Source organism: Chroicocephalus ridibundus, chromosome 2 (assembly GCF_963924245.1).
Source record: "Chroicocephalus ridibundus chromosome 2, bChrRid1.1, whole genome shotgun sequence".
Taxonomy (NCBI): domain Eukaryota; kingdom Metazoa; phylum Chordata; class Aves; order Charadriiformes; family Laridae; genus Chroicocephalus; species Chroicocephalus ridibundus.
The window spans coordinates 151,840,894-151,865,866 of NC_086285.1; the positions used below are offsets into that span (position 1 = coordinate 151,840,894).

At 36.7% G+C, this 24,973-nt stretch overlaps 1 protein-coding gene across 4 annotated transcripts in view; it reads right to left on the bottom strand.

Annotated features, from left to right (window-relative positions):
* Positions 1 to 24,973, bottom strand: part of CSMD3 (CUB and Sushi multiple domains 3) — a 680,626-nt gene that overhangs the window by 422,285 nt on the left and 233,368 nt on the right. The window contains exon 7 of one of the 4 annotated variants that reach the window (XM_063327425.1): positions 5,518 to 5,826. The exons of the other annotated variants lie outside the window; for them this stretch is intronic. Within the exon in view, the coding sequence (XP_063183495.1) occupies positions 5,518 to 5,826 (309 nt within the window). The remainder of the gene's footprint in view (positions 1 to 5,517; positions 5,827 to 24,973) is intronic. 4 annotated transcript variants of the gene reach the window in all.

Sequence of the window (24,973 nt, forward strand, 5' to 3'; positions counted from 1 at the left end):
GTGTTCTTAAAGAATGATGGGGAAAGGATAGAGAAATGATAAAGGGTTTATAGGAAAGTTAGTAAAAAATTGAGTTGAAAATATAGAGAAAGTAAAGATAATGGAGATATCAATAAAAGTAAGATTTTGAAAACAAACAGCTAAATAAAATCATCAAAACGTGTATCTATACTTTAATGCTCAAACTGAGCAGATACAGTTAAAAATTTGCAAATGCCTGATGAGACCTCTGCTGTCTAGAAGGAGAATAGAAGTTGAGTAATAAAATGTGTTGGAATATAAAGTTCTCTTGAAAATAAACAGGATGCAAGATCCTAAGGAAAGCATTGAAACACTTTTTGAAGTGCTACACAATGACTAGTTTCATCCATTAAGATTTTCAGGTACTATTTGAGTTTGAGTTTGATAAGCAATTTTTTTCCTCCAACCTTTATATGTCCTTTTCAGACTGATTTTTTCTATATTTCATTTATGAATGAAATGGTCTTGTTTGAATGAAGTGGTCTCGTTACATTGCTTGCACCTTAGACTCATTTGTGACTGTAGTACAGAAGTCTTACTTTAGAAATTCCTTTGGGATGAATATTGTCATAGAATGCAGGATTTCTTAATAGTATATTAAAATCCATTATGTCTTAAAAATTATTACAGCCTCTTCCTCTTTGTGACTTTCTTGGTGTATATAGTTTTTTTCCTCTTTGTGACTTTCTTGGTGCATATAGTTATATGCCTGTCAATACTCTAAATATTCTTTGCAAATACGTAGTTTGTTGGAAAAAAAGCACAGTACATTATTTCATCATTTTTCAATATAGAAATTAAACCACTGTTCAATTGTCTCCACTGATCATGATTGCTGAATAAAAAGATACAACCAAACTTTATCACTTTTCATTGAGAAGCGAAAAAAGGATGACTACTATAAATTGTTTATACTGGGTTCGCCTTATGTGGAAGGAGTTAGTTCTTATTTATTTCTGGGGTAGAAACCCAGGTTCATTACAACGAAGAGCAAAGCTCCAGTGACTTGACTGGAGATACTTCATTTTCAATCCACTTCATACTCCTTCAGTAGAATTAGAGAGTCTTTTAAAAAAATTTAAATTCACTTTGTAAAATTATTTAAACTCACTTTGTGGTACTTTTAAAAACCCCAGAGTTTAACATCATGTCAGCAAAAGTGAGAATCAGACTTGATTATGTTTGGCGCTGATAGATCAATGATTCTTCTCAATTATACGAAAGGATAGAAACCTCTGCTGTATGAACATCATCAGCTTTCACATTTATTTTATTCTTTCTTTGCTTCTGTCTTAAGATTTATTTAGAAATCCTTGTACTCCTTGTTCTCTGTTGCCACTGAAACCAAAAATAAGATTTCCATTATTCTCAGGGGTATTTAATTAGGATGCATGTGTACTTCCATATTAAAATGAAATAGAATAGAATAGAATAGAATAGAATAGAATAGAATAGAATAGAATAGAATAGAATAGAATAGAATAGAATAGAATAGAATAGAATAGAATAGAATAGAATAGAATAGTATAGTTTGGAAGGGATCTACAATGATCATCTAGTCCAAATGTCTGATAACTTCAGGGCTGAAAAAAAGTTAAAGCATGTCATTAGGGGCATTGTCCAAATGCCTCTCAGCGTTTGGACATATGCTTCTTAGCACATCTTTAGACAGTACAAGCATGCTATAAAAGCACTCATAAGAAAAAGATCTAAAACATCTCTCATGATGTTTGCATATACTGAAATAAAAATTCTACAGCCTGAAAAAAGAAAAGATACAGTTGATATGAATTATAAAACAATTCAATAGCACTAATAGCATTATTAAACTCTGAATAATAAACTCAGATAGTAGAAAAGACCAACAATTAGCCTCCACTAATGTTATGATCAAGGTAACAGTACTGAAATAATTACGCAGAAAATAAACAAGGGGGAAAAAATCACATTTAATCTCCTTCCTAATTTCACATCTGAAGAAGACAGATCATATGAGAAACTGTGATTGTATTATCCACATAAATTGCTACTGAATGCTTGGCATTTGAAGCTTCTAGATTTAAGTGAATGGAAGTGGTTAGGGACCTCCTTTTTTGCCCTCTACTTCTGAATAGAGGAAGAGACGCTTTCTTGAGTTTGAGTGCTTGGTGTCATTAGAACTCAGGACCCAAAAGATACCGTGTTTCTCTTCCAGCTATCATATTAGCCTATCAAGCTCCATCTTGAAAGTAAGCTCTTCACTCTTCATCTACTGCCTCTTTCTAGCAGAAAGCTTCATCGTTCCAATAACAAGAACTCTTCTTGCTCCTCTCCCTGATGTATCTATTTATATATTATATAGTCATTTGTCCTTATTTAAGTTCTCCACATACTGGCATTCACTTATTGAAATATTTATCCTTTCATCCTGTCTTACATTTTCTTTTGTAAGGTGGGATGATCAGAACAATGTAACACCATTATAGTTCTTCTATTCATCCGATTCAGTCTGAATTCTTTTTGATGAATGAACTATAATCATGTACAGTATTCCTCATGAGATCTCACTGTTGCCTTATAAAATAATACTTGTACTTCCCTATCTCTAATGGAAGTATTTCACCAAATGCATCTAGGGTTCTTTTTTCCTTTCATATATAGCCAGAACACAAAGTGGTCTCCTCTTGTGTGATTTCCTACTCATAAGTTTAAAGAAGAAACGCTTCAGCCAGCTGTTGACACAACCTACAATTATTGTTGAAGTCCAGATAGTAAGTGTGGTAGACTAATTTACACCAAGCAGCTTAATTTTAGATAGATAGAAACTTCTAGATCTCTCTATACATCTCTCTCATACGTACACTTCAAAAAATATCAGTTTAGGAAACAAAACAGTGTTGTTATTGTTTACTCATTCTGAAAGTTCTTACTCACAGAACAATCCTTAAGAAGGCAACGATATGACTCATTCTATAATTATCACTTTGCATGAATGCTAACGTGTCATAAATCAGCACTATTCTGGTCTCACTAGCAACATTGTCAAAATAGCCTACATCGAAGACTACATGTAGACTACACTTTTATCATTTTAAATATACAGAGATATGGTATAGTAAGTTGTAGTAAATTATATTTAGTAATTAAATTTTATCTTTTCAAGTATTAATTAATTTGCATAGATTTGGGAATATAATTCTTAAAATATGATCAAGAGCACAGGAAGAAATATATTTCTAAAGTAAAAAATAATTTTTAATATCTATTAAACAGAGAAGGAATTAAAGAAGGAATTTACATAAACTTGTTAAATAGTTTTTATATATAGCTCCATAGTAATTTAATATGCAGAGTAAGACAAGTAATTTTCATGCTTTTGTGCATATTTCATTGCCAAAGAGATGCTAAAATACTTCTATAGGAACCTACAGGAAACTCCACAGAAACACCTGTGGAATATCTTCCCATAACGGAAATTTCTTCAAGTCAATTAACAATAGTCTGACATTCACAAACATTCCTTCAAATTATGTCTGTGTCTTTGTAATGAGGAATATTTTATGGAAGACCATTGCAGCTTACTTAATGAAGGTCAATTTGATATATTTTCATGGCTGTTATAAGTATACTATTAAATATTGGTGTTTGCCAAGCAAAAATGCAAATTTTTGTGCTCAGTATATGAATACCCATTCTAATAGCATACACATGTATACTGTTCTGCATGTATGATACAGTAGAAAAAAAATATTTACAAGACTTTGTTTAAAGAATGCTAGCAAAATCAAGACTTTAAATGTGACATGAGGGAATAAACTGCACACAGAACTAGGTATGTGCTTTCTTCTCCAGTAAGGTCTCTACAAGACTGACTTCATCTGTCTGTTGGCTGTGGTACCTTTTAGTACCTGTAGTACTACTTTAACATGTGACAAATAAGCACCATAACATTATTTTAGCAGTATATTGGTCTCTTAACTTTTCCTTTTCTTAAGATAATGTAAGATTTGGCACTTTAATACGACAAAGTAATTCAGAATTATGTGCTTTACCTATATCTTGTACTAAAGGACTGGTCAGAGAAGAAAAGGACAGTACAAAAACAGTGGAGAGGACATTGTAGTGTAATGATTACAAACAGGAGATGGAAGAAACTGTATGTATATCACAATTACTGCCAAATTTAACTGCCAAATTAGTACACTCTTACATCTTTAAATTAGATGAGATTATTAGAGGCCCTCAGATACTCCCTTATAACTGAAAATAAGCCTGATTTTTTTTAAATTGACCAAAACTGATCTGAAGTGAATGCACCGCCACACAGCCAGTACAAACCACTCTATTCATTTATATGCTGATAACCACAAAAATACTTCAAATTTGTACTGAACACAAATGAAAGACAAATAGCTCTTCAATGATTTTTTCATATGCAAAACAAATACAGTGCTTGTTTTTCAGTTATCCTACTTAAATTACATGTTTTAAAATTCTCTAGAACTGCAGCTCTGCTGTTTCAACAGGTATTAGTAAATGAAGCTACAATAACTTATATCTGGTGATTATCTGATCCAATAGGACAACAGACTCCAATCTAAAGGAGTCTTTACAAAATATGAACCATATAATGAGACTTCTACAAATTTCTTGTGTTATAGATATTCTTCCTCCATATATTTCTGTTTATAAATTCTTCATGCACAATAGAATAACACGAAACAATGGATTAACACACAATAAAAATTTCTCAGCATCATGTTTCAGATATCTTCATTTACCTTTCAACACAGTAAATAATGCTTTGTTTATACTCCAGATGTTGTTCATTATTAGTACTTTAGCATGTGGATTAAATCTTCTGAATATAGGAAGATTTTAAAATCTTCATATAGGCAGATTATATATCTTCATAAAATACAAATCTTTAGCTATACTACTTTAATACTTGCAACTGAGTTCCTTAGTGTTCTAAGCTTTGCTTCATTCATTGATTTCATGTCTGATAGAATAAAAATGTGCAGATGTTTTGAAAAGCCAAAATTTTGCTGAAGATTTAAGTAGAAGAGATGATTACAACTGCATCACCGATTAGTTCAGAACAAAGCAGCTATTTATAAAGTACATTCTTATGCTATAGTTGATTATATCTAAATACATATGCAGAATAGATTAATATTTTAATCTCAATTCTCTAGACTTTCATCAAATCTCACTTACACTAGGTTTGATAGTGAAATATAATGATATAAGCTATAAAGTGGCATCAAAAGAAAATGCCTTATCTTTCCCTTTTGTCTTTTTATAAATCAAATTAATTTAAATTACTACGACAATATTATTAGTATTTTCATTTTTCCATCTGGCTGCCCCACTAGAACTCAGTTTAAACAGTTTTAATCCCTTTCCCATTTGGTTCAATTACATTTCCTGAATGAATGCCTGACCTTCCACTTTTAATTTATACAAAATATTTTTCCATAACTACATGGGCACAAATAAAATAATATCCAATACCTCTATGAGTAACAACTGCAAGTTCTTTAGTTCTTTCTATCTGCTCATCATTTCTTGGTCGTCTTCTTGTGCTTTGTGAATTTGCTTGATGAAGAGAGAGTGCTTCCTTGGAAGTGGCCGACTCCAGAATTGATTTTCTTATATTCATAGCTTGAACTTGTTGCTCTTCAGAAGGTTGTCTATAGGTGGTCACTGCACTGGATACAGCAACATCAGCAGATGTGCTAGCAACAGTAATAGCACCAGTAGTGGCGGCAATATGCTCCTCTAACTCACCAGTGGAGGCAGTTTTGATCAAAGTGGAAGAACCTGTGGGACACACAGTAGCACTGGATGCTAACTTTTTCTTTTGAATTGTGTTTTCCTGATCAACCTAAGAGATTAAATTTCCTTCTGTTTAACATAGTAAAGACAACTGGCATGAAAAGGGGAAAGCTGATATGCTTTATTTAAAAATTTGAAGTAATCAGAACTTTTTTAATGCTAGTGAACATTTTGTAATTGCAGTGATATCACATGATTATTTTAAAATGTCCTCAAAAACTTGTAGTATAAACTTTTGTACCAGTCAGAATGACAGCCCATAATTTCCACCCCTGCAAATGCAGTTCTGAAATCAGCACGGCTACAGCAAAATATATGGCTATATCATTAAAAGGGACCCCACATGTAGAAAAGTGATAACCGCCCTATCGAGGAGTGATACAGCAGCATTACATAGTAACCTAGGTAGTAGGCGAAGCTTCTGTACTGCAACTGCTAATAAGACTGCCAAATATATTCATACGTTTGATTCTTTTCATCAAAGCTTGACAGGATTCTAAAAGCTCATTCAGACTTGATACAAAGCCAAGGGTAGATGGATAGTAAAATGTACAGATTTAAACAATACATCTAGGCATAATCATCTATACTTCATATTGGACATTGCATCTGTAATTCTCTTTTTGCTCTCTGATTCTTGTAATAGGATGGATTATTTTACTCAAAAAAACCACCCACAAAATGTTGGATGAGTTAAAAAATTGTCCATGTACTGCTCGTGAAAATATTAACACTTCTAACTTGTCTAGTTGCTAAAATATATAACCCATGTGGGGATTTTTATTATTTTATTAACCTTTTCATCCTTCCCCGTTCCCCAGATTTCGCTGCAAATGTTCGGAGGCCAACTCTCTCACCTGTCAGCATTCAGAACATCTAACACAGTAGCAACTCCAGCTTGACTAGAATGAATAAATGGCTGGGCAATGCATAATAAAATTCATAACAAAAAATTAACATAAAAAAGTTGATGTAGAATGAAGTGTACTTTGTTATACCAGTATCTTTGAAGCATGGCTTTTTCATTCCATGACAATGATTAAGGGGCTCTTGAACAATCATTCAAACAATAATATTCCACATTTTTTACTTCTGAGCTGTCCTCTCACACAGACTTTGAGACTTGTGGTGATGACAGGACGGAAACAAACCAGAGTTTTGACACTGTTAGAAGAATCTATATACTGACAAATGGAAAAAAGAATCCTAGAGGAACTGAGGAGTACATAGCACCTTTCATGCACAAAATATATCAAATCTCTTGACAGAATTATCAAATGTACTGTATAAATAAACAGATCCTAATGTCAAAAATACTCATTCTTGCTAATAAAGACTCTTTTGTTTACTGCAGAAATTTTAAGCTGAAAATGTTTTATTTTGCTGTACTATTAAGAAAATACTACCACAACAGAATACTTAAGTGTTATACAGACAACTAATAGGGCTGCTGTAGGTATGTATTATTTTTGCTATCTTACATTTAATGTCTTAATATTGGTTCTGCAGTATAGCACTTCTACATCATCCAGTGGTGGTTCCCCCTGCAAACTAGACAACCTTAAAAGTAGCAGGTAAGACTCCAGGTTTATGTGCCAAAGATTGAACCAAAACCTACTTACTGTTTTATGATGACAGCGGTATAAGTAACTAAAATAGACCTAGACATGTTTTATTCTTTATTTCATAATAAAAGAAGAAAATTGTCACAACAATGAATAATATCAAAAGAGTAGGCTAGTTATGATTCAGGATACAATAAATTTGACAGACTGGTATCAAGATTAAAACACAGAAAATACAAGTGCATGGTCAAGAGATATTTTGGAACAGGATAATGTCAATTAAATCAAAGAAAACTTATTGTGTGTTACATGACCACTACTATTAAAGTAAAATCTATGTGGACGCATCTTTGTCATGCAAGCAAATATACAAGAACAGGCCATCACCTGCTCCTAATATCAAACTCAAAGCAAAATTATATTCATAATCTCAGTAAAATGGCGTGCTATATCATAGTGCTTTAAAGATACACAGCACTTTAATTGAAAACAAGTTAAGAGAAAGTTCATCTCAAAAGAAAAAAATAAGAAAAATATGCTTACTTAAAGCTTCAAAGCTTATACGTTGAAAAGTACTGAACTACTTTGATACAGAGGCAACTTTCAAGCAAAACACCTAACTTGTTAGGCTTCTAAATCCACTTACACTCGAAAAAAGAACTAACACAGAAGGTAAAAAGTAAAAGGTAAACAGGGTGGTGTGATTTACATAGAAGACTTTAAGACAAAATTCATCTCATGTATAAACAATCTGGTAAGTATCAGCTACTGCATAGAATAGATGCATTCACGTTTGCCTAAATTTCATTTGTAATCTATAAAAGCATGAACTTTGGTGTTTTAGGATTCTATGAAAACAGGTTTAGACCAATTGAAACACTTATGTTATGTGGGCACTTCAGTCATTCGCAGTCAAATCTGACATTTCAGTTTGTCAAAGAGACTTGTTCAAAAATTGTAATTTCAAATATGAAATTACCCCACTCCCTCATATTCTTTTCCCTTAATATTCTGGTTAAAAAAAAATAAAAACAAAACAAAACAAAACAAAAGCCAAACTCCCAATGAAAACAAGTAAAAGAAGGAAGAAAGGAAGTCTGATTTCTGCTCTTTTGGATAAAGTTTAAACCAACAGTTTTCAGTGAGCTGAAGTCAACTCAGAGGTAGGTCATCACTTTGAATTCACAGTCAGTAACTGAGAAAATTTGAGTCTTGAGAAACTGCCAGGCTGCACCATGGGAGGAAGCAATAGGGATGCGGAGGCAAGAAAGAGTAATTGTTGCTCGGGGCGTGGGTTCACAAAGGAAGGGAACCTGACCAGCCCAGACTAAAGCAGTCTGAGATCTACTAGTCTGGACAACCCTTGCTCTATGTGAGTCCCTGTGGATGGAGAACAGATTATAATTGGTATAACTCAGGCCCTTTCATGTGTCAAATTAGACTGCTTAGATGAGGAAAGATTTGAAGCCGTATTTACAGATAAAAATTCACAACTGTGTAGAAGCTGAAGGAGATCAAACCGATGATCTACAGAGCAATTCAGTTCAGAAAACTAGTCTGAATGAACCACTACTCAAAAGTGTTGTAACTGCTAAAACTTTGGATAATGCAAACATATGGAAGACCCATAAGATTTTCTATTTATATAAGAGTGGAGGTTGCTCCTGATTCCAGGATCATTTTTAGTAAAGGAAAGAGGCAAGAGCCTTTGACATTTGCCTGAGACAAAACTCCAAAAATAGATTATGAATCTGTGCTAGATGCACACACTTTGCATATGCAATATGCTACAACTATTCACAGGGTTTCTGTTGTAAACATGGCAGCAAAGGAAATTTACCTCAGATAAAACTCATAGTGGAAGTTCTCATTTAAATTAGTCTAATGGAATCACTTTTTACACATAATCCCTGAGGGAATAAAATAATCTAGGGAGATAACAAATACCTTTGTCCACTCTGCAGAAGCACTCATCAGCAAAAAAAAAAAAAGGCAGAAAATGGTATCCAATACAATGAAAATGCTTTTATTGAAAATTATTTCTTCCCTTTTAGAAGACTATGACTTGGGAAGGCCTCCTTTTAAAATGGGAAATGCTAAAACAATGTATCTTCCCTCTCCGATCACTACAGATATTTAAAATGTATTAATGTAAGTTATAAGTGCTAATACTAAATTAAAATTTAACAACTTTTAGAACCTGTAGGCCTGAAAAAAAGTAGTCACTATAGTTCCTATGTGTCAGAAAGCTGAATCAGACAAATGACATTCTTGTTATAGATCTTAATTTGAATCTCTATACACTTTAGAAATAAGTTGTTTTCTTAATAAAAATTAATTTCAGACAAGACAACCTGAGTTTTATGCTCTTTTTAGATGCTTGAGCTCTATTCTATATTAACATGTTGTGTTCAATCCCAGATTAAGGCGTAGATTTCAGCTGTGATTGTTGTATTCTATTTTACCAGAATTATTTCTCTCCTACAGTTCCACAAGCTTCGATAAGCTTCCATAAGCTAAAGCATCAATGATTAGTCAACATGCACTAACACATGATTTAAGATTCAGGTATTTTCATAAAATTAACATAATTAACTGCCAATATTTAACTGCCATTCTTTCTTACGAGATACAATGTTTTAGCAGGATTCAAAGAGAAAGGATTTTAAGGAAAATTAATTAATTCACTAAATTAAAGTGACAGTGTGGAATTACACAATTACCATGCTTTCATATATTAACCATCGACTGAACTTAAAGAAACTATATCCAGCGTAATGGCATTTTAACTAGAGCTTTGACATGAAGTACGTTACTGTAACTTCTGTTATTACAAGCCAAATATTATAATTCCAAAGACAGAAAACATGGACAGTAAAACTTGACTAAGCTGAAAGTCCACCATTAAGCTGAGATGCAAAGTATTTGGCAAAAGTTTTAAAGGTTTTCTAAATTTGCTTTTATTTCAGAGACAACTGAGAAATAAACAAACGTTCTAATACTATTTATTTGTCCACTGGTTTGTAATACCATGCTGATTAGGGGTCAAACAGATCAAAAAAAAGTGAACATTCTGTAGTTGAGTTTGATTCATAAAACATTGGGATTAAAACTATTTTTATCTAAAGGATCATAGAATAACTCAGGGCAAAACAGACCTCAGGAGGTCTCTTGTTGTCATGACAACCTAAAACAGGGTCAGCCACGAGGTCAGATCAGTTCCTCAGGGCTTTATCTGATTAGGTCTGGAGAAAACCTCCTAGGATGGAGACTGCACAATCTCCCTGAGCAATTTTCTCAAATGCATGACTTTCCTCACAGAAGAAGAGTTTCTCTTTATATTTGGCCTGAAGATCTCATTTCAAATTTTGTCAGTTATCTCTCATCCTCACACCATGCTCCACCATGAAATGCTTGGCTCTGTCTTCTCAATAACCCCCTTGCAGGCATTTGGAAGCTGCTATTAGCTTTCACCTCTTCTCCAGGCTGAAAAAGCCCAGCTCCTTCAGCATTTCCTCCTAGGGCAAGTGTTCTAGCCCATAGCTATCTTGGTAGCCCTCCGCTGAACTTGCGTGAGCAAAGAACTCATCTTTCCTGTCATGGCGTCCAAAACTTGATGCACTATCATGTGACCAGACATGGTCACAGGAGCACTGAGTAAAGGACAATAATCCTTCCCTTTGATCTACCAGCAACATTCCTGTTAATATAACTCAGGATGCTGATGGCCCTCTTTCCTGCCAGGGTGCATTGCTGGGTCATGCTCAGCTTGCTGTCTGCCACAACCCACAGGGCCTTTTCAGCAGAGTTCCTTGCTATCAGCCAGTCCTGTTGCCAGGGGTTCTTGCTACCCAGGTGCAGGGCTTTACATTTGCCCTTGTGGAATTTCATAAGAATCCTGCTGGCCCATTCTTCCAGCTTATCTATATCTCTATGGATGGCAACCCTGTCCTCAACTACATTGACTGTTTACTGACATTTTGGTATCATCTGCAAATCCAATGAGACTGCATTCTGCCACTGATTCAAGCTCACTGATAAACACATTGAACAGAATTTGTGCCAGAATGGACCCCTCCAGTACTCCACTTGTTACTGGACTCTAGGTAGAGTATGGCCCATTTATGACTACCCTCTAAATTTACATGTTTTTAACTTCAGCAGATGAAACAGAACAGATGAAAACTGGCAAATTGTTCATAAGACCAAATAAATGGGATCTAAGGCTACTGTTCAGCAGCTACTCTAATTCATTAGAATTAGTTTTGCTGATTAACTCCTAAAAATCAAATTGAGTTCAAAATGTGAGAGCAAATAGGAATATTCACCATCTTGTTTATTCAGGATGAATACAAGATGCAGGACTCTATTAGTCTTTGTGACACATATGATCCAATCACAGTCCTCCCAAACAAAGTTAAAGGTCCTTAATGCAGATGACCCTAAATGGGACTCAGTATACTAAAGTGCTAATGAGATCAGCCTTAGATTTCTCTCCTGTATCTTAACAGTGAGAAGTAAGCCATTCTATCCTTTTGCAACGGGTAATTGAGAAAGAAGTGTTGATAGTCTTAAGGAAAAATGAAATGCATATTCCATTTAAAAAAAAAAAAGAGGTGGTTACAATTATATATAGAATTTCAAAAAAGAGTAATCACTATATTCCCTCTTCATTCTTCTTTCAGATGTTCAAGGACTTTCAGTGAAGGCTTATTTAGCATCCTTACCTAAAACCTTCCCACAGTTAACTAACTTTGCCGTGACCAGTGCATCCCATTAAGACAGGGGATTTTTTGATAACAAAATATCATAATTAACTGTTCTCTTTGATGTTCTCTGTCATTAAATATCTGCTGCCTGCAAGACTTTCCAGTAAAGTTACAAACCTAATTAGAAGAATGTATTGTGGATCTGTTAAAGGAATTTTCAAGTTAGTGTAGATAAAACAATTTATTTGACTCTTTTAAAATATTATTTTTTAAGTCCTTCCAGCTTTATTATTTTCACAAATCTCTTTTTTTATTCTTCATAAATTTCTAGTATTTTTACCTGCTCTTAAGTTCAAATTCCAGTTTTGCTTCTGCTGATTTACAAGTAATTAATAGAAAAGAAAGGAATCTGGAACACAAATATACATTTGAGAATATAAAATCAGTGTAAATATATACATCAGCTGATATAAACCACTTTTCAGACCAAATAGATTTTCAGTTCCCAGATATTCAAGAAGGAAATAAAAGTGTGGATTTAAAAAAATGCATGACTGAAAAAATATGGTTCAAAACAAGTTTCTAGACTTCATTTCAAACAGGCAATGATCCCTGGATTTATCCAAATACCAAAGACTCCACGAGCTGTCTAGAGAGAAGTATAATACATGTACTTTTTGCTTCTTTTTGTTTTCATATTGTCCACAATTTGTGTGAAATGATTCAGAATTTAATTTTAATTTCTTTTTGGTACCAGAAAGGAACTTCTTTGCATTACTGCATTCTCTAATGCTTATTTTTGCTTGCATTTTTTTTCTCTCTCTTTTTTTCAACTGCTTTATCATTATTTGTTTCTTCTCTTTATCTCCATCTTTTATATTAATTTTAAATGTAAATCAACTGCTGCAGTAAGGCATATACCAGAACAGTCTGAAAGTAACATTCAAGTATTGACCAGAAATTTTCAGGGATGCAGGTGATAAAGACATTTGTCATCCTTTGGTACACATAAATGCATGTCTCCTTGATTTTCCAGATGCTTCTCTCAGTGAACTTACGATCACCTGAAATTTTTTAAGTAGATACTGAAAATATGGTAAATTTATTTATCTTAATTTTATCAAACTGATTACATTTGAAAATCTGAATTTATATCCAGACAAAACCAACCTTCTAGTTTTTGAAAATATAGAAATGCCGAACCCATTAACATGATTTATCTCCCCTCCACTAAACCCAGGACATAGACAGAGAACTATTTTTTTTTTCCTTTTACATATAGCTATCCAAGTAATAGACTTTATTCCAGCAATATATGTTTGTTTACTAGAAAAACAATATGAAAATGACCAACATAAGCATACATATGGATACTGTTCTTTCTGTTGGTTTAACTTCAGTGAGAAAATAATTTTTTAAAGACCTATTACATTTAAGAAAAAACAAAACCAAAACCAAACTTTAACACAAATAAATGTTTGTAAATGAGAAAGCAGTGATTTGAAATACAAAAGAATTATTTTCATGTGATCATTTGTTGCATAGATATTGTCATACTTTGCTTTCTTCTCAAAAGAGGAGTGCATCAATGCAAGATGGAATCATACAAATCATAAACATAGAAAAAACCTTCTAAATTTTTCAAGACTCTTTCAACAATCTTATAGGAATCTATGAAAGAAATGATAAAATGCTGAGAATGGAATGTATTCACATCTATTGGCCTATTTACTAGTACTCATCTTACAAAAGAGTACCTTTATTATATTTGTCAGCTAAAAAGCCTTGCCAATATTGTCTTATATCTTTATTTTATTTGTCATTTTCTCGTGTGAATCAGTGCAACAGAAAGATTTACTTACCCTTTAGGGTAAGTATCCTATCCTTAGATAGGATAACATCAGATAGGCACATCTTCAAGACTATGTACAGACTATGTACAAAGCAATGTACATAGCAACCGTGTAACAAAAAAGATGTTTCTTTCTGTCCCAGGAACTATTTAGGACAAAAGGGAACTGAATGCATTTTATACATTCTGCAGTACGAAATATAACCCACTGTACTTAGCTTGGACCATATCCCAGAACAGAACCTGCTGCTCCACTCCTTCAGGAATGGGATTTTAATGACTGGATTTTTGAACAGTCTTGGAAAGCATCCTCTTCCAAGATTCTAAGCAGAAGAATCAAGAAATAACAGGAAAAATGTTGCAACTTTAATTTATTGCTGGTATGTGTGCTACAGCTTGCCTTAAAATAAAAAGCAAAACAAAAACAAAACCAAAAAAAAACCAACAAAAAAAGACCCAGCACAAACAAAACAAAAAAGGTTTTAAAGCAAATTAAAAACTATCGCAAAATTTTTTATATATCATTTTTTATATATATATATGTGTGTGTGAGTATGTATGATGGACATTTAATCGGAGGTTTCCATAATTTTAAAATTTAAAGATTCTGGTTTCTAATTCTGTTTCTTGTGTTACCTGGGACATGCCATTATATTGTAGTGCTCTCATTTCTTATCAACAAAATGAAATTCACACATTCCTTTTACTGCCACAGGGTTATTAACATTAGTTGTCTAATATCTGTTCAGTGCTATAAGCAAGTAAACTAGCATGCATAAATCAAATATACGGTTCCATATAGAACAATACTTGCTAAAGCTGGAACTCTATATTGATAGGACTTTGATACTCCTACTTTTTAGTTTTTCAATGAAGTTCAGATGCACGGAAAAAAAATGAATGATAAAACCACTAATAACTCTCTTTCATTTACTCTTAATATCAAAAAACCTTTGTATCATTGCTCTCAAATATCTAGGTCAGGTATCTAATCTTTGCCCTAAGCAGGCTGAGTGCCCAAATTTTCTATTCTAAATCCAGTATTAGGCATCAAGGAGCTATCTGACAAAAATACTAAAGATTAATAAAGTAATTTAAGACTTCAGAAATGTATCCAGTGTATTAATCTTCACTATAGGGAAGATAAATTTAAGAGCTAATATTTTTTTTCTCTGTTTATAAACAGATTAGTACTTGTTAGAAACGATATGAAGTTCTTAGAAAGGCTGTTCACTTACTAGACAAATGACAAAGACAAACTTGCAGAAAAGGTATCAATTAAGGCCAGTTTACCTTAATACCACTCCGTATATGTTCATTGCATAGGAAAGAATACAAATCTTAATACTTAAGCACATCTTTTCCATTGTTTATTCTACTTGTGTCTAGCAAAATTAATGGAGAATGATACAGAATTTCTGAAGACTGTATCCTAACAATTATAATTTTGACATTACATCCTTGGCTAGTAATAGAAGGCCACAGGATTTGTGTTGACCCCATGCAGGCTTGCCTTGGCCGGAGGGTGTTTTCACCAGTTTTGATAATTTTTAGTGGTTAAGTGAATATATCCTGACCTGTTTCTATTTCAGGAATGTTGTGCTCTGAGAATACTGCATACAGTAAAGCTCTGATAAAGCCACATAGTCACCACATAAAAAGCAACAGCCCTTTATACTTATTGAGGATGAGGGAGGTTAATGTGCAGCTTTCAGATTTTAGTAAAGAACAATGAGAAAGCAGCAGCCTGTGTTACAAAAACGTATAAAAAGAAACAACTGAGCTCCAAGACTGAAGAGGAAGCCGCCTCTGTCCCTGTCACTACCACCAGTATCACACTCATCCCAACACAGACCCTCAGGTGCTATCAATTCATGTAATCCCCACCCCAGAGGCACAGTGAATAGCGTGAAAATAAGACAAGAGAAAAATAGTGGAGAGTAGAAAGCAGTTCTTAAGTTTTATAAGTGTACTATTATTATGAAGACTTTTATATATTAGATAATTTAGACTACCACACTGTTAAAACTTTAATCAGAATAACAATAAGTTGTCAAGTTTATATAAATTTTGTTCCCTTCAGTCATAACAAGATTCTGTGTCTAACATTATACTATATAAGTGCATTACAATCCAACTAACTTTAGAATTGAAGTTTTGTATACCAAATGTAAATTATGTTTGTATGTATCTTATACCACTGAAGTACTATTCCCTGACTGTCAGGACTCTGAGGGCTCTAATGGGCCTAAATAGCACTGCCCAGCGTCCCCTGGGCCTGCCCCCACCCATGCCCATGGGTCCAGCATCCCTAGCCTGGGGCCGCCAGCCCTTGCCCCAGCAACACCCCAGCAGTGCTGGTCCCCAGCTCCCCACAGCCCTGCCCTGCCTGGCATTGGGGCCAATGTCCCTGCCTGGCCTTGGCCTGTCCCCAGTCCCATGGAGGTGCCCGATGCCCAGGGCAGGGTATGCCTCCATCTGCCCCCCAGCCTGCTCTGCTCCCTGGCTGAGGACAGTGGGACCAGCACTGGCTGCGATGCCCTGCACTGCCAGCCCCCACGCAGATCCCCTGTGTCCCCAGCTCACCAGCCTCCAGGGAGCCATCGACCCTTGCTGCACCCTGACAATTACTCTCTTAATCACTATGAAAAATACAATGCCTATGAACAAAGCAAACCATTATATTTAAAAAGAAGCATTATTCATCTCTTATTTATCACTCAGAATAAATAAATGAAGTCAATCTTGAAACAGAGTAAATGTTAATTATAAGTAATGCAAAGTTGAACAATTTATAAATGAAACTGTACCATCTTTTATTTTTTTGATTTTATCTAAAAGGTCAGGACAGGCTAAAAAATAATACTTTTTAAGAAAGGTCAAGTCCTAAGTGAGATGAAAACAATTCTCTGGGAAGGAAGAAGGTTGCTTCTGTATAGAAACTGATTCAAAATCCACTTAGACTTTACAGAGATAAAGCTATTCCTGCAGAACATTATGTGCTGCCAGCATCAAGTGGGCAGTTAAGTGAACTTTTGAGCTATGAAGTGGGCATCCAGTGCAAAACAAGAGCTTTGCCTCAGGAAAAGCTTCCCTGTGAGATGCCCCTTGTGATCCATTAACCAACAATTTCAAGATGTCTTAAGCTAAATGCTTACACATTAAAAAAAATTTCAAATGTATTCTTTAAAGACTTACATATGTATTGCCTTAATGAGCATTTCAGGCAGTTTTGCCTCACAATACGACGACTAAGTTCTCTTTTAACAGTTAAAATGGTTACTAATATCCAAAATAGCTACGTCAGTTACCGCAACTGTCTTTCCTCAGCAGTGTATTATGTTGCACAGAGAAATGCTCACAAAGAGCCATCTTCTACAGCAGAAAGATACATTGGCATGTCTAAAAATATGGCAATTTCATTTTCAGAAATGGCCGCTGATAGAACTTAAGGAGGTCAAATTTTGAGATGATTGGTTGCTCAGCATATCTGAACACTTCAGGCCTTCACAGAATGGTTGAGGTCGGAAGGCATCTCTGGAGATTGCCTAGTCCACCACCACCTGCTAAAAGCTGGGCTGACTAAAGCAGGTTGCTCAGAATAGTGTCCAGTCCATGTCCTGTCTCTGTCTCTACAGGGAGAGAGTCTCCCACACCTTCCTGGGAAACTTGTTCTATTTTTCAATCACATTTACAGTAAAAAGGTTTATTCTGTTTAAGTGGAAAAAAAAGCGTAAATAACAGCCCATAGAATCAGGGGGCTGAAATGCAGAAACTAGTGCAAGCTAATGTGGCATAAGATATTGTGGGATGCTTTCTAAATAGCGGATACTTCAAACAAGGAAAGTAGAGAAGACTTAAAGACATTGTGCAGAATTGTTCATACTTCATTATTCTAGAAAACTACAAATTAAAGGCTGAAGCTGCACTGAATTTAGGATGCTTCTGAATTTAATTTTTTTCTTTTAAAGAGAAAGATTATGTAAGAATACTGCATATAAAGAATAAAAGCTTTTCTAATTCATTCTACCAGAATCATGATACTTTTTCAACGAAGCAACCTCAAAATAAAAATGGAATGTTACAGCCTACTAATACTAAGGCCAGGATCAGACACTTGAGAAGAAGGTACTGTAGAGAATATGAGGAAGTTCCATGTGCTTTACTCTCTGAATCCCACTGAGATTACTGAGATAGGAAAAAGACAACATAAGAAAATATGTGAAATGGAAGTCAATAGACTAAATTTACAGAATTCTAAGGTCCACCACTGACACAGTAAGAAATAAAAGAAAGCAGGATGCACTGTACAGGATTTAGATGCTCTTTGTGCTATCATAAATACCAGAATATGAATATTCTATAAACCCTCTCTTGTGTGAAAGGCAGCAATTCCCAATTTCACATGAATGCATTATGCAATAATTCATGGGTTTCTGGGGTATAAAATTTTATTGGGGATGCTATGATCATCACTAAGATGATTTTTTTCTGTTTGTATTTTTATTTATTTCCATTCATTTATTTTTATGCCTTCTATATGAGTAATGTTCTATTCTTAATATCTCTGAGGAAAAATAAAATCCTAAATATAAAAAAGAACAGTTTCTCTGTGTTTTTATCTGCAGAAGACTTTATGTTTTTCTACACAGGAATGTAGCATTCCTTGCAGCATATATAATTTCTTAGAATTCAAGGTCCTTGGTGGGTAATGAGTTAAAATAACTATCACTTAAATGTTACTGGGATTAACACCAGAAAAAATTATAAAAGGTATCTCTAAAACAAGTTTTAATTCTTCTCCTTTACAAATTAACTCACAGTGCTATGATTTGAGAATGATTTGTGTAAACTTATCTTGACGGAAACCAATTTGTATAAAACACGTCTTTCCTGGAATTCTGTGAGCATTTCTTACTGCCAGCAACTTTTGTTGGGTTGCTTTGGGAGGAAAAAATTCCATTACAAATCCTTCTCTCCTCAGAAGTGTAACTATGAAAGACATCAGAAACCTTCTGAATGGGTCTGGAAAAACACTGAAATGCTCATTCTTTAAACTGAAGTTCTATTTGATGCTTATAGCATATCATGTTATCTGTGTCTCTCATTAGATTCTGGTTGTTTCTACTTAGGATTTGGCTTCTGTCAAAACTGTGAACAGTTTTACCTCCATCGCTAGATATTTACTTCACATAAATTCATCTCTGTAGGGGCAGGAGCTTCTGGAAGATTTTACTGAGTTCCAAAGTAACTTCTTTCACATCTATGAAGAAGTTACTGGATAGCAGTGACTGAGAATTTTCAACAAGTATTGAGTAAATTTGTTTCCCCATGAAATACTAATTAAAAACACAAGATGATTACAAAGACAAGTGCTAAAAGAAATATTTTGCTCCCGTACAAAGACCGTGGGATACTCAAATGTCAATTAAACCCTCAAAAAACAACAGTGTGATAGTCTCCACAAGAGGTAAAAGGATTAATTTCTTCCAGGTTGGTTGATATTCATAAATTCCCATTGAAATCATTGGGAAGCTGAATGATTCTTAGCTTAACTACTAATGACTGGTTTACTCTATGTGTCAAAACAGTGTGCTCAAATTATATTTTTTTTTATTGTTAATTTATTTCACAGATATAGGCTTTAGAACTTTCCAGGGGAATGTTATTATTTAAACAAGTGGCTTTTATATCTCTTTCATGAAAAGAAAAACTACCCAACACCAGCCTGTGTACAAATGAACAGAAAACCTTTCTTCTTATATTTCCAGTTATAAACCCGCATACACTATTTGCCTATTTTTTACACCTATACACTAGACATATATATTAGGAATTAAAAGGTATTGTCTTTAATACCAAGTTTACTAAGTGAGAAGAGAAGGGAAGAGAATGACAGGTGAAAGAAAGTAGAAAAACCATCAGTTTGTTTTACTTTCAGGAAGTATGCCCGGTCCCTTTTATATTTCTGTCAGCTTTATTTAATTTGAATATATGACCTTCAAGTCAAAGATTCTCTTCACAAGTATTTGTACATGTCACAGTACACCAATGCAGTACTATAAACTAAACCAGCATTACCTCAGTAATTCTGCCAGCTTTGTGAAAAGTGGAAGGGTTAGTGCTACCTCGTTTTCAGCTGCCCTGGATTGAGGCTCAAAAGACACAGCGTCCTACTCTTACTACTACTTTTGGGTGACTTTGGGCAAGTTATTTCACTGGTTTGCACCTCAGTTTTGGCATACAAAACAGACATAATAACTATTTCCAGTACTATCCCTGTGATTCGTGACTTTCCAATCCGTGTATCTCCCCTCCTCCCACAGCTCTATTTATTTTCCAAGCTGCAAGGTCCTACACTAGTGAATCACTTTTCAACCAGGAAATAATCTATATGTTTGATGATCTTTGCTATCTTTTCTGAACTTACTTCAACTTTGCTATATTATTCTGAAATGCAGAAAGGCCAGAGCAACAACAGAGGTCAAGGTGCACGTAGATTTATAGAGCGGCGCGTTTTCTTTTTTGTCCTCTACTCCTAATATTTAGTTTAAAAAGCACTAGGAAGTTCTTTTTTAACCACTATAAGTATGAATCTGAGAACTATGTAACGCTTTTAATATACTTTTTAATATTCCAAGGCCGCCTTGGAATTACACCTGGCTAGGGATGTCAAGCTCAACAGGAAGGGCTTCTACAAGTATATTGGAAGCAAAAGCAAGACCAGAGAAGTTGCGGGCCCACTGTTGAATGAGACAGGAGCCATGGTGACGGAGGATGCAGGGAAGGCAGAGTTACTGAATGCCTTCTTTGCTTCAGTCTTTACTGCTTGGCCCAACCCTCAGGAGTCCCAGGCATTGGGGGAAGTAACAGGGAAAGAAGACTTCCCTTGGGTTGAGGAGGATCGAGTGAGGGATCAATTCGATCAATTAGATAGTCCCAAGTCCATGGGCCCCGATGGGATGCACCTGAGCGTGCTGAGGGAGCTGGCGGAAGTCATTGCTGGGCCACTCTCCATCATCTTTGAAAGGTTCTGGAGAACAGGTGAGATGCCTGAGGAGTGGAGGAAAGCCAATGTCACTCCAGTCTTCAAAAAAGGCAAGAAGGAGGACCCGGGGAACTACAGGCTGGTCAGCCTCACCTCCATCCCTGGAAAGATGATGGAAGAGCTTGTTCTTGGTGTCATCTCAAGGCACGTGGAGGAAAAGAAAGCTATCAGAAGTACTCAACATGGATTCAGCAAGGGCAAACCATGTCTGACTAATCTGATAGCCTTCTATGATGGCATGACTGGATGGATAGATGAGGGGAGGGCGGTAGGTGTGGTCTACCTTGACTTAAGCAAGGCGTTCGACACGGTCTCCCACAGCATCCTCATAGGGAAGCTTAGGAAGAGTGGGCTTGATGAATGGACAGTAAGGTGGATAGATAACTGGTTGAAAGACAGAGCTCAGAGGGTAGTGACTAGGGGCACAGAGTCTAGTTGGAGGTCAGTGACGAGTGGTGATCCCCAGGGGTCAGTATTGGGTCCAGTCCTCTTCAATATATTCATCAATGACCTGGACGAGGCGATAGAGTGCACCCTCAGCAAGTTTGCTGATGACACAAAGCTGGAGGGGGTGGCTGACACACCGGAAGGCTGTGCCGCCATACAGAGAGACCTGGACAGGCTGGAGAGTTGGGCAAAGAGGAACTTTATGAAATTCAATGAGGGCAAGCGTAGGGTGCTGCACCTGGGGAGGAATAACCCCATGCACCAGTACAGGTTGGGGGCTGACCTGCTGGAGAGCAGCTCATCTGAAAGAGACCTGGGAGTCCTGGAGGACAACAGGATGACCATGAGCCAGCAATGTGCCCTTGTGGCCAAGAAGGCCAATGGCATCCTGGGCTGCATCGAGAAGAGTGTGGCCAGCAGGTCGAGGGAGGTCATCCTCCCCCTCTACTCTGCCTTAGTGAGGCCGCACCTGGAGTACTGGGTCCAGTTCTGGGCTCCCCGGCTCAAGAAGGACAGGGAATTGCTGGAGAGGATGCAGCAGAGAGCTACCAAGATGATTAGGGGACTGGAACACCTCTCTTATGAAGAAAGGCTGAGGGATTTGGGTCTCTTCAGTCTGGAAAAAAGACGGCTGAGGGGGGATCTTATCAACACTTCTAAATACTTAAAGGGAGGGTGTCAGGAGGATGGGGACAGGCTCTTTTCAGTGGTGCCCGGGGACCACTTTTATCTGTATCACTTCCTGGTGCAGTTCCTTTGTGACTATGTAAATGTCTGAGCCAACACAAGGGTGGCTCAGGACAAGAGGTAATGGGCACAAACTTGAGCATAGGAAGTTCCACCTAAACATGAGGAGGAACTTCTTTCCTTTGAGGGTGGCAGAGCACTGGAACAGGCTGCCCAGAGAGGTGGTGGAGTCTCTAACTCTGGAGACATTCAAAACGTGCCTGGACGCGTTCCTGTGTAACCTGCTCTAGGTGACCCTGCTCTGGCAGGGGGGTTGGACTAGATGATCTCCAGAGGTCCCTTCCAACCCTATGATTCTATGATTCTATGATACTGACAACCTTAGAACACAAGAGCTTGCTGATATTACTGACAATAGTAATGATGAACAGATCCCATCATTTTATTTGCAAATTAAGATACATTTGCAGTGCTTGCTATGCAAAGAGAGTTACAAAGAAGCAACACAAGCTAAGGTCTTTGAATTCCCTGCAAGTACGGCAGGAAGGCTACATCACTAAAATTTTGAGACCCCCGTCACTTAAAGATAAATTGATTGATGCAGCGATGGTTTAGGAAGCAGTGGTTTAGGCGCAGCCCTGAGGAGAAGGACTTGGGGGTGTTGGTTGGTGAGAAGCTTAACATGACCCAGCAATGTGCACTCACAGCCCAGAAAGCCAGCCGCATCCTGGGCTGCATCCAAAGAAGCGTGGCCAGCAGGTCGAGGAAGGTGATTCTGCCTCTCTACTCTGCTCTCATGAGACCTCACCTGGAGCACTGCCCTGAAGCTCTGCAGCCCGCAACATAAGAAGGAAATGGACCTGTTGGAGCGAGTCCAGAGGAGGGCCACACAGATGATCAGAGGGCTGGAGCACTTCTCCTATGAAGACAGACTGAGGGAGCTGGGGTTGTTCAGCCTGGAGAAGAGAAGACTCTGGGCAGACCTTATAGTGGCCTTCCAGTATCTGAAGGAGGCCTACAAGAATGCCGGGGAGAGACTTTTTACAATGGCATGTAGTGATAGGACGAGGGGTAATGGCTTTAAACTGAAAGAGGGTAGATTTAGATTAGATATTAGGAAGAAATTTTGCACTATGAGGGTGGTGAGGCAGTGGAACAGGTTGCCCAGAAAAGCTGTTGAGACCCCATCCCTGGAGGTGTTCAAGACTAGGCTGGATGGGGCTTTGAGCAACCTGGTCTAGTGGGAGGTGTCTCTGCCCATGGCAGGGGGGTTGGAACTAGATGATCTTTAAGGTCCCTTCCAACCCAAACCATCCTATGATTATATGATTCTGTGAAGCACAGATCCTGGTTAATTGGTAAGGGTCACAGGTTTGTGGTTAGTAGTTTATACTATTCTTGGACGATTGTAACAAGTGCAGCACCGCAGGACTTTATCCTGTGACCTGTCTTGTTTAATATCTTCATCAACAAGCAGGAGGAGGCTATGGAGTGGCTCTCGTTAGGTTTGCAGGTAACACCAAACTGTGGGGAATAGATGATATGTTTGAAAGCAGGCTTGCCATCCAGAGGCACTAAAGACAGGCTGGATGAATGAGCCAAAAGGAATCTTATGAAAATAAACAACGTCAAATTCAACCCCTGTCAACAGGAATGGCTGGGGTCTGACTGGTTGGGGAGAATTTCTGCTGAAAAGGCCCCGTGGGTCCTGGTGGACAGCAAGATGAATGTGAGCCAGCAGTGTGTCCTGGTGAACACCATCCTGAACTGTATTAACAGAAGCAATGGCTGATACACTGATGGAAGGGATTATCCTCACCTCTATTTAGCACTTGTTAGTTCCATGTCCAGTTTGAGGCTCACCAAAAGGAACGGACTCTGGGAAGAAATTGATAAACTAGAGTGATTTTGGCAGATGGTCCCCAAGGTGGTTGGGACTGGAGCACTTGCCCTGGGAGGAGAGGCTGAGGAAGCTGGACTTGTTCAGCCCAGAGAAAAGAGCTTCAGGGGAGGCTAAAAGGAGCCTTCCAAGACATACAAGGTGGGAGGAAAAGAAGACAGGGTGTAAGTTGAAACAAGAGAAATTCCAAGCAGATAGAAGGAGAAATTTTTACCCTGTGAGGACAGTCAATCTGTGAACAGATTGGCTGGAGATGTTATACAGTCTCCATCCTTGGACTTTTCAAGATAGGCCTGGATAAACCCCTGAGCAATAACTTTATCTCAATGACCAACTTCTTTTGAGTAGGAGGTTCCCTTCCAACTTGAATTATCCTATGATCTTATGATACTGAAGATACTTCTTAAGGTAAATTAAATTTTGTGTGTCATTCACAAATCACCTTTTAACTTCTTCAAAATGACAATAGAAAGGAATTATAGCCAACTCTGCATGACACGATTTTTAACGGATCCTCAGTCCACTCTGTACAGTGCAAAAAACATCTTGTTGACCCAAAGTTTTCTGGTAGGTTTCAGCTATTTCATGGCAGGAAAGAACATATTCACAGCTGTGCAGTGGAGTTTCAGGACACTGGCAGAATAATTTTTGAACCTTCCCTCTGCACACATCATCTTATACCTTCCACAGTTTGTCCTGGCTACCTGTTCAAGCCAATTTTTCTCAACTAGTAAAGACTAGATTCCAACCAGGCTATGCATTGTACAAGAAGCTTTCTTATCCAATAAGTCATAACTACTCCCTTCAGGTTCACTCTGCTTATTACTGTTGGTCTTCTCACCTAAATGTTTTCCTCACAAGCCTCACTATCCACTCTGATCACTTTACTTGGCTCTTTGTCTTTCTTCTACATATTACTTTCCA